The 14947-nt window shown below is 45.3% G+C and overlaps 1 protein-coding gene across 1 annotated transcript in view; it reads left to right on the forward strand.

Moving 5' to 3' along the window:
- The window catches only part of LOC117157007 (uncharacterized), a 291632-nt gene that overhangs the window by 256367 nt on the left and 20318 nt on the right, over positions 1-14947 (forward strand). The window contains exon 5 of the mRNA XM_033334628.2: positions 13946-14255. Coding sequence (XP_033190519.1) covers positions 13946-14255 — 310 coding nt within the window. The remainder of the gene's footprint in view (positions 1-13945; positions 14256-14947) is intronic.

Consider the following 14947-nt stretch of genomic DNA (forward strand, 5'->3'; position numbering starts at 1 on the left):
CGTGCACAGAATCCGGCTGAGCGAACGCGTTCATCGTCGATCTTCCCTCAAAGATATTGCCTTCGCAAAAATACGATACGAGCTGAACGAGTGTCCCTTATCCCTGGGACGAGCGATAGCCCTCGTGCAAGCGTTTTCGTCGTTTCCCGGACAGGACTATAATAACTGTCGGCGTCAGACAATTTTAGGCCCATTGTTTATACTCGGTGAGGCTGACGCGTATACGAGAAGCGCGAGAAGGAGCCTGGGGCGGCGGGCTCGCGGGTATTCGCCGTATAATACTCGGATTGCGCAACCCCCGTGTATCCGCATGCATATGTGCGTATGTACGTACCAACTAACGTATGTACATATCCGCGTACGTTCACGATTCACGCAGATCCTACTCGAGGGAGAAAAGAAAACGAGGCTGATTTGTAGATCGGTCGCGCGCGGTGCGTTGTAAGCGGCCAGATTGAAATCAGAGATGCGACCGAGATTACGTGCTATAAGCAGCGTATAATGGAGAGGATGCAATGAAAGGGATACCGTTGTAGCAATGCCGTGAGCATCGGAGGAAATCCTACGGAGCACACACCGGCGCAACCTGCAACCCTTTTGCTTGTTGGCTTTCATTGCCGGATTTATACCCGGCGAGTCCTCCAGCTAATTTAGAGTCGACTTAATTTTCTCGTGGCAACGGAAGATAAGTTCATTTAACGCGTCTACCACGAGTCGTTCGATGTCGTATCGAATGACCACTCGACTAGTCCAACTTCTTTCGCTTTTTCTTCTACTTCCACTATGGAGATCGCTCGTTCCGTCCACTATATTCCCGTTATTGCTTCTCCTTGTTCCACCATCGATCGAATCGTCGATATAAAATTGCAATCGCGATTACTAAACGAACGGCTTAACCGCGACCATAGGGTAGAAGGAATAATTGAAAAGGTCCCAGGCGTTTACCAGTTATCGATTGTGCAATTGTGATCGATCGCGGCACAGAGATGTTTGCCTGTCCCCGGTTTCAAGGTCCCAGGTATAAAAGTCGTGGCCTAACTTATGACTTCGTTGTCCGTGGAAATCGACCGAGTTTCGACGAATCGATGATTTCTACATCTCGCGATTTTATGTCTTAATAGAATGATAGTAAATCGATGTTGTTCGTAATAACGTTGCTTTTCTGTTACGTTTATTATTACGCTATTATTATGTTAATACCTACGCGTTTAGATAAAAATTCTTTATACGTTACTGCTTCCGTTAGGTTCGCCGGCGCGCTATCGATCTTTCCTCGCTATTGACATTTATTTAATCATGAATCGACCGCGGCTACGCGACTTCGGATTAGATGACTCGACCTCGAAACTCTATTCCCACTAACTCCGCCAAGTGTTCGTGTCTGTAAATCTGTCCACGTTTTGATCGATGTTCTTGAAACGAAGAATAGTGATACTGTAAATAGAATAAAATTATTAAATATCATCGTTACCTTGGAGAAACGTAGCTTCGATTTGCTTGTGTTCTAACAGAATTTTACAGAAAATTCAAGCTTCTATCAAAATTGTATTTATTTGTAAATTGAATTAATTAAAATTGAATTAATCGATCAATGAATTAATGACACGAGAATTATAGAAATTTTGTAATATCGGAAGCATGTACTTCTAATATCCTTATATGACAAACAATCATTTTGTTGACAATGTTTTTGACGCTGACAAGTGTTTGGTTCGCCATTGGATGAGGATCATCGACGTCAACGATTCGCACGGCACTATTGCTGGCGTATGGCTATGAGTTTACTATACGTACAGTTCTCCGTGACGGCTCGTAACGTTACACGCTGCTCACAATAACAACGCTTTACGATATGTATGGATAGTTGTTTAACTTGCGCTTCAGCACCCTTTACAGCTGGTTTTACGATATTCGGGACGAACGAACCGGCGGACGCGGCTACCTTTCGTTTTAAACGCTGCGAAAGGTTTAATGCTCGATTGGAAAAGAGCAATTCCCGAGTACGATCGTGGGCGCAATTTTATACTTTCACGAATGAAATTCGTAATGCGCCGCGAAATATAAGAGAAACTACCGTCGAATTTTCACCGAGGATCGCTTGCGCGAATAGTATCGTGTTACCGATAAATCGATTCCAGAGGTTATTACCTCGAAATCCCAATTTTCTTGCCGGAACGTTTCTTGCCGGAATTTCCTTAAATTAAAATGCAATATCACATTTACGTGTAAGTTAACCACCTCGGCCCTTTTTAGGCGTACGACGCAATCTTTTTTCAAAGTAATATTTCGCGGTAATTGCTTGTAATCGTACGCAAGTCCCGTGTAACCAAAATAAACTATCGAAAGTTCTCGGAATTGAAAGCAACAAGTAAAATATTTCAAAGTATGTTATAAAATAAATCTTTCGTTTTTATCGTAAACGCAATAAATCGTAAGGTAAGCGTTAACATCAAAAATCGTGAAATTGTTAAAGATTCTACTAAGTTCGTAAACGCTCTGCCGTCACGTTCAATCGTAAATTGAACAGCGGTAGATGCGCTCGCGCGCTCGTGCAATCGCGAGGATGTGTTCGCGGCGCGTTCACTTGGACCCCCATTGGTGTTGTGGATGCCTTTTCTTGTATCGTTCGCACACTAATCTTCGGGATAATGTATTCCGCGGCTCGAAGATACGGCTTCAGCGCACGGCCGCTCGCGCCGGCCTGCAACAACAATCTTGCAGGTTGCGGACGAAGGTCGAAACGGATTATCGGTTGCCGTGATTTGTTAATGCACCACGTGTAATGGAATCTCTTATTCGTGCCGCGATTTAACCAGGAAACGCGCGCATCTAACCAGCGAGTACCAACACGCTTCATCTTTGTTCCACCGTAGTTTCTCTCCTTTCGTGAAATTGAATTTCGCGATGTTCGCGTCGTTTCGGTGTCGTACGAGGAAAGTGGCGTAATTTACATTAAATTCATTAACAGTTAATTCATTCGGTAATAAAATTTATCTCTCCAAACGAAAACTTGCCTATTTTTAAATATTTCTTCTCGAAATATTCGATTTTTTAAGGAAAGTAGTCTAGAAACACTCGAATCTAAAATCTGTCTGCTCTATAATTCGCATGTGGAAATTCAAGAAAATTATTCGTTAAGGGATTCCTCGCCTCTGCATTGCATGTTTGCCTGGAGAGGTTGCCCGCAGCACGACTTGCCCATTACGTAACCCCAACATTCAGAATTTCTATTTAGACGATGTTGTACGAACGTTGCAAGGCCCCGAAGCATCGCGAAAGCGACCACGCAGATTACAAAGTAACGAGTAAACGTAAACACATGAATTCCCGTGTCCGCATAAATTACGGAACGGGCCCGTGACCGTGCAATTATTGCGAGTGCGAGTACGGGTCCTTCGGTACGCAGGAACACGCGTAAAATTAGATCATGTTCACGGGAAGGCGAGAAGGAAGTCGATTAAGGCTTTCAGCCCGAAGGTGTGACGCGTTGGAACGAATGTTTAACGCGTGACAAACCAGAGCGGCGCGACAGATCTTATTAAGAAAAGTGTCCGGTGTAACCGCCTTTAATTAATTATCCTTCGTCCGTATTGCACACCTCGTTAACGTTAACGTTCGTGTATAAATGCGAATAGACGCGAGCCAAGAAACCGACAGGTCGTTTGCAAAAATTATGCAATTCCTCGTTTCCGGCATCACCTTAAATGGCGACGAGAAAAGCTAAGTTCAGCTCGACACCCTGTTCGAGACCTCGCGCACAATTATTGCGAACTCAAGCGTGTCGTATTCTTAACGCGCTTCAAAAACCGCGAAACATCGATCCGGTGGACAGTCGAGGGTCAGTCGCGTAATCGGTTTGTCGATTAGCCAGTGGAAACAGCTGTCTAATTGATTCTAACGAAGCTATTACGAGGTGGAACGTTCGGTTATTTTGGAGTAAACAGCTCGGTTTGCCCGGCGCTCGGCTAATAAGAAATTCGTCCAGGACATATCCGAGGTTTAGCAGAGGCAAAAAGAAGGGAAATCGATCGATGTTGATCGATATTTTTGCGAACGTTTAATGAACCTCGGATATAGCGAATGTAGCCACGATTGCGCGTACAGGGTTACTTCTATTTTTGGAGATAATGGCAGCTGCTGTCCATTGGTGGACCGGGGCCCTCGTTATTTCCCTCTCGAATCGTTAACTTCGAGGTTTCGTACTGCTTTGGCGTTATTGCCTGGCGTCTGATCAAGATGAACCGTATCTACTTCGTACCGCCGCGTTGGCCACCCGTTATAGTTCGCATAATACTATCCCAAGTCCCATGTTCGCGGACACGCTATCAAGATGTTGCTCGACTGTCAATGCTACTCCCAATAGCCCGATTTTCCGAATTTTTTCAATTACCTCGCGGAAATGTATGTACATCAAAACAATAGGTGCTCTAAGAACATAGTACAGTTATTAGCAGTTAGCTTTCGTTTCTTCCTTGAATCGAGTGTGCAATCGGCCGTTTACAATCCATGTGATAACTTTTCATTACGATAAAAGTAACATTTTATCGTTATAGGAAGTCAACATTTCGTTTCGAAATTCACGAGTATTTCACTAACGTTCTCTCGAAGGGAAATAATTCACTGCTTGAAAATGGTCGATCTATTTCGCGACTGAAGAAGGATTAACCTCTTCGCACAAACCGCGAACATACCCTCCGATCTATCCACGTCATGTTCCACGAAATTCAGAATCTCCGTTGAGGCAGTTTGAGGTGCGGCGAGGCTCGATTCAGCTCCCTCTAATAATCCGAGAAAAATTCCAGGATTCAGACTGAGTTCATCGTTAACGAGGGCCGACGATAACGCTCAGTTAACGAGCGCACTTTTTCGTCGCCGCGGTTCTCTCCGTATGCACCGAACTTTCACATCGCGCGGACCTACGATCGTTGCACAGGTGTAGAGGTCGAACCGCCGTCAGAGTTTTACGAGGTTAATGTGCAAAAGCAGGATCACACGGGTCTGCCTCGGCGTACACGTACTTTAGCCTACGCGAGCAGGCACGTAAGCCTGTGATGAATTATACGGCTCGATAAGGTCGTGTGCGTTAATTTATTATCCTTGTAATCGCAGTCCTTCTCTCCCTGCCGTGGCTGTACTTCGCGCTACGAATTAAGCGTCATGCCGCAAAACGGAAAAAAAAGAAATGAATGAAAAAGAAGACGAAGGGGAAGCGGCGGAGCGAAGGCAAAAAAGGTGGAAGAGGAAAAAGAGCAAGGTTCGTCCTGCAAGATGATGATTCTAGGCATCGAGGTTCTAGTTGGAAGCACAGAAAGAACAGGAAACGGAAAAATGCGGAATTTATCGACTGGCTGGCGAAGATCGCGTACGTACGAGCGCGTGCTTGGTTACTTGCTCGCTTGGGCGCAGGTGAAACACACCTGAGCCCGTTCTCGCGAAGGTTAAACACCTGTGACAATGCTCGACAGCGACGCTCAACGTCGCCGTGGCTGACCTTTTCCAAAGCAGCGCTACCTATGCATCGACCGGTTGTCGCGTGTCACCTTCAGCACCATTGTGTCGCTCTGAATGCTCGATCAATGTTAATTTGCACGATGGAAAGCGGGCTTGAAGAGCTTTTTATTAACAGTTTCTCGACGGGACATTTTTCATTAAATACGAGATGATTCATAGATAACGATTACAATGTACGATGACATATATTTCGTTCACTTTTTTTCGCCATGTGTTTATTTTTTTATAGAACTTCAACTGACGTGCGCCATAAATTTTAGTTGGGATGTTCTGTCGTTAAAGTATTAATACAAGCAAACGTGGTTTCTTATGCTTTACTGATTGGTATTTTTAAGAAGAAGCGACGGGAGATTTTAATCTTTGATTAGAGGACGATTAGAACGATATAGAATCTCGTTGCACGCTATGAATGGTTGGATTCACGAGAGAGATAAATGTGCATGAGATACTTTATGTCCCAGTACTGAGGCGCCCAATCGATGCAGCCTATGAAACCAAGCCTCGAAACGTCATAGAAATATTACCGCTATCTTTCCACCTCAATTTAATCCTGCCGTCATCTGCTTGCTATCTGTCGATGCATCTTCGTGTATAACGTTGCGAACCAGTGTAATCGCGACGTAACGGTTTCCAGTTAAACAACGGGCTTCAAAATCACTTACATAAAGAAATTCTTCGTTGTCACTTACGACAACGACGTCTCACGGATCGTTTGAATTTCTCTATCTAAATTACGCTTATCGAACATAGACTCGTCAGAAGAACAGAAAATGACTAAATACGCAGATCGAAACTCGCTCGTCGTGTGAGAACGTGAAATTACGAAAGAGAAACGGGGCAATTAAAGAAACGGAACGATCGGACGCGAAGGTTGCAGTTGAGGCGAAGAGGAAAGTAGGGGGACAGGGGGAGGCACGACGTGCTGTCGTTCACCAGGCTCATCCGCGAGAGATCACAGGTGAAGGTGCATCGGGAGACGCATCGTGCATGTGCATCTAGCCTCCAGAGGAGAGGTGCATCGTTGCGGCTGCACACGGCTTGGCGCGGTCAGGCCAACCTGCACCTCGGCTCGTCTATCACGGACCGGATAGATTTATCGAGTATCGGCACCTTCGCGTCCCGCGCTAGCCTTCGACAATTTATACACCTTCGCCGGGCTGAAGTGGAGCCGAAGCGGACAGATCCGCGACGAACGTCTAGGCCGGATGACGAGGAAGATTCATCGTCGTAGCCAGCGTGAATGCTACGCCGCTAACGATCATTTTCACCTAACGATCGCGGATCCGACGGTTCTGCCGATAATGCAATAAAGATCGCGAGTCCCACTGTCGAGCCTGTCTTCGGTACTCTTCAACGTGCCCGTTTCCCAGTAGTCTAGACGAGTTCGCATAAGTTTCTACTCCATCGATAATATTTCAGTCGTCCACGAATTCTCGTCGTGGTTCCTGATTATTTAATGGAAGCTTCGATTAAGGAAACCGTCAAGCATATCCGTGACAAAGTAAATTGACAAGAGAGTAAAGTAGCGTCGAGCACCGTTTTAATCATTCACACTTCGTAATGTAAAATACTTTGAAGGATTTTGTCGCAGTGACAAGTCGGAAAACATGTTGCGTCGTTTTTATAGCAAGGGCGCGGTATAATTCCTGTTATCAAGAGTCGACACGTACTAGAGAAGACGGTGATCAAGAGGAATAAGTGTTCCTTCTGAACCTTGTCCACGATGGACTGTGCCTCTTCGCTATAAATTGAACCTTCTTGACGAGCATTAAAATGCAAATGTTGGGAGCAGTAAACAACACAAACCCGACATTACTTAAATCACTTCTGATACGTAGAAATAATAAGGCAAAAGCGTGGTAATGATGAAATTTGACGTTGCAACTGCCTCTTTGATCATGTGCAACTAAATCCCCGGCGATACCTTTTGCGAGCTGACCGTGGCTCCATAAAATGTACCGATTCACGAGCATCCGATTACGGAACCGCGATATACGAAGCTCGAAAGTCTCACTCCTGGTTCTACCGGGTCTGATAATCACAGGGGAGACCTACGGCTCGGCGATTCGAGTAAGACGTTACTTTAACTTTCGAACGTTCGATCGCAAACGCATAATTCATTTGGAGCCTGGAAGGTACCAGGACAGAAGGCCTGTAATGCCAGTAAAGCTTCGCAATGCAACATTGTGAAAGGCGTCGATTTGTTATCCGAAACTTTTTCGGTCCTCTGTAATTACAAAGAGCCATATCTTATTTCCCGCTTTTTCGTATAGGCCTTTGATCTCTGTTGGCTCGATCGTCGCGACGCGTCCGCGTCTTCTCCACTCTGTTCCTGCTCGTTCATCGGCGAGAAGACTTCGTAAGAGATCACGTGGCGTGGGTGGAACAATTCGAGGCTAGCCGCGAGCGATTTCACCCGCAAAACGCTTCGCTCTCTTCCTTCCGAGACCTGATCGTTTAACAGACGTTTACGATCTGACGAGGGGCAATATCGTCGTTTAAGGTGCCTCCGAATTCGACACTTTCGTCCCCACTCGCAAATTGAACACCGCGCGTCGAATATTATATCCTGCCTTTGAATGAGTAATTTTAACATATATCTTCCCTTAATTTCGTTTTCGAAAGAAACGTTAGAATACATAAGGACTGGCGATATTTGTGCCGCAGCTGTTCGTTAATATCACATATCTTACATGATTTTTTTTTTTTCGAGCGATATGAATTTCGAAAAGACAGTATTTAAGCCGCGTAAAAGTTAAACATTTACAATGATAAATCAACGGCGACGATTACTGTACCTCTGAATCGTAGATGGTAAATTTAAAGGAGGGGCATAAATGGAATAATTCAATGGGTTTTGCTTTATAACGGGTATTGCTTAAATGACCGGGATTGTCCTGTAATAAAGTTTCATATATCGTGAACCTTCGAAATTCAAGCGCCGCGTGTGCTCGTTTCGACGTCGACCGTATACGAATCGGCATGCACGAGCTCCGTTTCCGCGTTACTTTCACCGTAGTGGTATAATCACGCCTTTGTCAATTAGCGTGCGCCAGGCGGCGGTTAATTATAATAAAGACACGTTAATGCAACGCTCGGCGAAGAGATAATCGCCCCTTTCTGGGCGTGTATGATTTTATTATGCATTCCTTTACGTTTCTGCTTCGCCCGCTGTTACGCGGTTCAATTAAAGGCCATCGTACGGCTTCTACCTCCGAATTTACGAACCTCCGGCATCGATATAACCCATCCCTGCATAAAGAACTAATTATACCCTGAGTGCTTTAATTTCTAACAAATTGTCATTTTCTTAGGAAGAATCTTAAACCACCGTAGCATCTCTTTTCTCCGCTGCAAACAGTAGATTCGATAAAACGCTCTAATTAATGTACAACATTTTCTCGTTTAACGTTATTTTACTTCAAAACGACACTCTCATTACAGATAATTTCTAAATGACCCTCTTTTAAATTAGGAACAATTTTTATTTGTATCGTGCACATTTTCTTATTTGTCACACAGTCGTTATAAGCGATCTTCTTTCACTCGAGTTAAATATATAATGGAACCTATTGTTATTATCTGAATCGTCACAAACGCTACGAACTTTTCGAACAATCTGATGTTCGTCCAGACATATTTCTCCAGATACACGCCAAGTTAATCGCGCTATTACCGTTGACAAGGTGTTTGCTACGCAGATGGGCTAAATTTAATTTTATCGTAAACTTCACTGCGCGTCCGCGTGTGAGAGAACGTCGATAAATTCGAAAGCAGCCCGGTGAAAAAAATCTTAATCTACGATTAATTGGTACAAGAGGGGTCATCGGCTAATCTCCGTTTCGCCGCGCGAAACCGGAAACTTAATTGAAAACTCGCGTCTAACGAGTTCCGCGATGCGGGTGGCATGTCCACCCACCTAGCTCGTATTCGTGCACGCGTATTCAAGAGAACGGTCCGCGCATATTTCTCCGTGCACCACGGCTTACGTCCGGCTGATCGTACAATATATGATAATCGATGATGCTGCACGACAGGTTACCGCGAACGAAACACGATTCATCATTGGACGGAACCGGGCTGAACTCGAACACCGGGTTATCATTTCAATACGAGCACCACTTTTTTCCGTAATTAATATTGATTAATTGATCGAAGCGCGTTTAATGATTGTCAATCAGCTGGCCATTGTGCCGCTGTCTTTGCCGCTTTGAATTCGCGTAAATGATGGCGGAACGCTTCCTGCTGATAGCATTTCCGATAGCCTCGACCTGACCACCTCCGGGGATTGATGAATTTTCTAGTTGATTATTTTAGAAAGGCGCGATAAAGATCTCGTAACGCAAGGTCTCGTATGTGGAAGGTTTTGGCGCCGTTCGTCGCTCAAAAGATGACATTCGAGACAGCACAGGGATAAAAAAAAGTGATTTTTAAGAAAAAAAAAATGGAAAATTGCGGAACCGACGCCACTTGCTGCATTTGAACGTATACAAGCTTCCGATAAGTGATTTTCACGAAGTTGTGAAAATTAAACGGTGGTAGTACGGTGGCAATTCCTGTTCGAACGATTGCATTAATTTTCCAGACTACGACTACGAAGTTGTGAAGCGACTTTGCCAGTGAATTAATCGAATACGGTTTGTTCGCCACCGGCGATTTCCACTTATCTCTCTTTACCGCCTCGCTCTGTTCGATTGCTGGCAGCAGGGCATTAATGTCCGCCTATTATCCCTCAATTTGGCAAATTCGAAAAATCCACGGTACAAACTCTGCCCATAAATCGGCGGATTAACCCCGCGTTTAACATTATCAATTACCCCCTTGACTGTAGACTCGCCGGGTCATGAAAGTCTTTGAAACGTGTGCGCTCGAGAGAAAGGTGCAAGGGAAGGAAGCAAGAGGAAAACGTGGAGTAACGAAGACGCGGAGAAGGGTGGGAAGATGCAACGAATACGAAGGCGAGACGTGATAAAACCGCGTTATTACCGGTAATGCTCGGGGTTAACTCGGCATAGGCGATAGAAGAAGAGCAAAGTTTATATCGAGGGAGACGTTCTGTATAGGAAAGAGGAAGATTTTCCAACGATTTTTCAGAAGGTTCAGGATTCTTTCAAAAATTTTCTCCAGGGCAAGAGAACGACACGCGAAGTAATGTTGTGTGATGCGGCATCTTATCACGACTTTGACTAAGGAACGACGGCACGTAACGATTGGAAGAAGGACAACGAAGCAGGAAGAATCGGACACGGGTTAAAGAGCTAGACAAGCGCTGTCAGAAAGTTCTGACGACTTCGTGCTCCATTAGATACCAAAGATCATAGACCTCGAGCAGAGCCACGGCAAGAGTTAATAACCCTAACGAGACGTCCAGAACACAGAGATTCAGAGAGGGAGAAATAGCTGGCGTATCGGTGGGGGAAGAAGTGTCCGAAGCAGAAGCTAATTAAGCGAAACCGCCCGTACTGGCAACGTACAGAAATTACAGTTAATAATACCATGGTGGCGCTCGCTAGCGCGAGTACACGTTCCGAGCTCGACCGACTGTATTCATAATGATTCCTCGATACGATTGGACGATCGGCCTGGCCGTAGTCTTCTTCCGAGATTCCCCTAGCGATAAGGGCTGGAGAACACGAGGGCAGGAGATGGTATCTGTAACGCTGACTTTTATACTAAAATTTTCCGTGCTGAATTCCAGGACCACGGAAAAAACGTTCCTGGAAACGCGCGTCCGCCATGCATTACGATCATCGTTATTACTCGTATCGAACAGACGACCGCAACTTTCGAAAGGAACGTATTACGCTGGGAGCGTAACGCGATTATAATGATTAATTCGCTTATCGCGAGAACATCTTGGACGTTTTCGACTCGGTAACTCGCGACTTCTCGAATACTAAAAGGGAAACGGCTTTGGAGCGCGGCACGGCGAGGCGTGCGTGCTGTGTCAATCCCAATATTTACGACGTCTCGAATTCAAAGGTCGGTCAGCTGAAATACGAGGCTGCGATTCAATTAAAAATCAATCTCCGCCACGATCCATCAAACCAACGAAACATAGGCGGGGGCACACGGGTTCGCGTTCGTTTTCCACTCATGCATCTTCGGTCGAACGCGTTTCTGGCCAGCTGGCGTGCACCAGAGCAACCACAACAGCCGTTTGCATAAATCTCCAGGTCGTTGATTCACGGCGAACAACGATAGGGACTCGCGTGCGTGCGTGCGTTACGCAATATTCTGCGTTGTACCGCGCGCTCTGCCGCGAACACGTCGTGTCTCTCCCACCGAACGAAATCGATTACCTCTTAATCCCGTTATCTCGCACGGGTTTCTTCATCTCTACGAGAACCAGGAAACCAAAGTGGTCTATCTTATGAAAAGATCGAAATCGAGGACCGAACTATATAAAGAGATTGCCGTCGATTAAAAAATATAAAATTTGAAACTTTACGATAGTCGGTAGTATCGTTTAAAGTATTCTGCGTTTTTTCTCGAGTCAGCCACCGAGTAAACGACAAATGAAACCGGTTTCCCGATACATCCGTGCTCCGTCGAATTGCGTACACGCGTCCCGTGACTCGTGCGACTTTATCGAATTCTCTAGCGAAATTTTTACGCCAGGAACAAGATTTCGAGAACATAAAACGTCCATCGGTGAACATGGATCTGCTCCTTCCGTGTAAGATGTATACATTCGTGCTACGCGGATTCTAAATACGATAGAATACTACTTGTCGCGGCATTAATTTCAGCGGGACGCTCGATTGGCTATCATTGGTGATTATTTTGGAATCAAGAAAAGTGCCCAAGAAATATTTACGGCGCATCGCATAAGGTAAAAGGTCAACGATATGAGTACGATCGTTCTTGGTAGCTTTTAGCCGAAGGGGGTGAACGTCGATCCTTGAACTTTGGTATTAAATGCGTTTGAAATAATTTGTTCGAAGAAAATTCATCATAATTAATATTTCTCAATTCTTTTTTGCTCCTTTCTTTCTCGAATTAATGAAATAAAGTTGACCACGTTGGAAATAAGTAGGAGGTACGAGTACGTGGTTGGATCGAGAAAGGAGCAACAACGTGAATAGCGATGGAAGAAAAAAAGATCGAAATGGAGGGGAAAAGAAGAAGCTTGATTAAATTGTAAAACGCCTCATACAGAAATACATAGCAGCAGCCATTTAGCCGCGTTAATCCACCTTGATGTTGCTCGTGTTCGATGGTGTCCGATCGTGGAGGCGAACTTTTTCTCTCCGCCGGAACAAATTGCGAGTAACGAGTAACGATACCGCGGCGATTTCGTGTACTCGAAATTACGCAGCACTAATTACCGGCATTTACCAGCAAACGAGCCATTACCACGTAACGAGGTAAGCCTTGGAAATTACAATTTTACATCGATTACGCGGCGATCGAAACGGCGACTTCGATAATCGAATGAAAGACGCGCAGATAGCAACGAACCACGGTCAAAAGTTAAACCACCGTGTCAATATTCCACACTCGTTCCAAGCCAGATTGCAGCGTCGATCGATCGCGAATCTATTGGCCTCGCTGTGTATTAATTAGTAACAGTAATGTCACGGACGAGTTTGCATGTGGCCACGTGGGTGAGCGGTCGAGAGAGAATCGATGGGGAGTGAAAGTTAGTTCTGAAGCAAAGCAGGAGAAGAAAAGTGAGTAGAAATAGATCGAAGAGGAGAGGGGAAAAAGGGATGAGGAAAGATAAAAGACGCTCGTGGAGCTAGGTCAAGAAGGAAGGCGAGAAGAAAAGTATAGATGGTAGATAAAACACGGGTTGCGACAAAAAGTAGCAGCAATCGTAATTAGCGCGGTTTTTGCGGCAGGTAGTTCGCGGTAGGCCTGTGAAACGATTGAACTTTCAGCTAAATTTCCTTTCAACCCCGGGAAACATTGCCCGCAACCCGTGGCTTGTAGATTAGCAGAGTTTATAACGGAAGATTTACGACAATGTTGCACGGGTGCCGAGGCACGTCGGCATAAATCGCACGTTTAAATAAAATATACAAGTGGAAAAAAACTGGCGTTAATAACGGCCGACTGGTTGTTTTCCTCGATCGTTCGATGCATCCGACAGCTCCGAGCGGTATCCTATACCAAACGCGTGCTTTTATTCTCTGATTGAAAGTGGTATCGTTTCCTTAGAACCATATATGTCACTCGCTGGATAATCTACGATTCCACGAAATATAGTAATTAACGGGCAACACTAACGAACTCGAGCTATTTTCCACATTTATGCGTCGGCCAATGAATTAACGATCCATTGGACGTTTCGTGTACATAAAGCTCGATGAAATGACGAAATACTCTTAAATAAATGAGATTATAAGGTTGCCAGTGTTTCAGGTTGTTCGATGTTGCGCCAGTGGCCGGTTAATTAATATTCCATCGTTCTTTTTTTTTCTTACAGTGTCGCCGCCTTTGCCGCCTCTGGGAGAAACAGCGTGGGAGAGAAACCGGGAACGAGAGCGCGAGAGGGTGCGAGAGAGGAGCACGGAGAACGAGCACAGGGAACGGCAGCAAGAAAGAGAATCAGGGATCAGAGAGAGGGAGCCGCGGGATCGAGAAAAGGAACGGGATCGCGATAGGGAGAGGCAAAGGGACAGGGAAAGGGACAGAGAGCGGGACGTGTCGGTCCGCATGATGGAACCGCTCGATCCTGTCTTCGTTTCCCCCTCGGCGGCCCTACTCGCGTTACAGAGGATAAAGGAAACGTCCCTGTAAGTACTTTTACCGATCGTATCGCGGTAACCGCGGCGAACGAGCCGATTTTTACCACGCTCTTGACAGATGTGTAGCAGGGGGCGCATACACCTTCGTACGTACGCTTTTTTCTTCTTATAAACGAGTAACAGGATGTGCTCTATTATCGAAGAAAGTAGAACTCGGAGTATACAACTGCTGGCTTATTCCTAGAAGCAACATTGTCGACCGTATCGCGTTTGAAGCAAATTAAGCGTTCCGATCAAATTTTATATTCCAGTGGAAAGATTACGTTGCGATATTTACTATCTTTTCTCGCATCGTAAGAACGTCTGCGCACACTGTACATTTACGAAGCTTCATAGAAATCGGTAATAGTCCTTAAATACGTGACAGTTCGGAGTAGAATAGATTGAGAATCTAACGTAAGCGTCAATTACGCCATTGAATGGAGTCGACAAAGGATTTACATAGGCTGCCATCCGGCTAGCCAGGGCTGACTTTATTATCAGTTTACAATCGGTCGAAAACAGCAGGATATCGCGGCCGGTCGGTCGCCGCGCCGATGCGATGGTTACGTGCCGTCATATTTCATCGAATGTACAAGCACGTCCAGGGTTAATAGGACGAGATCGTGCACCCGCTGTAAATCTCGTTTAATTTGCTCTCGTGCGCTCGCGAGTGTCTTTTCCATTGTCAAGCGAGCGTT

The sequence above is a fragment of the Bombus vancouverensis genome, chromosome 10 (assembly GCF_051014615.1).
Source record: "Bombus vancouverensis nearcticus chromosome 10, iyBomVanc1_principal, whole genome shotgun sequence".
Lineage (NCBI taxonomy): Eukaryota > Metazoa > Arthropoda > Insecta > Hymenoptera > Apidae > Bombus > Bombus vancouverensis.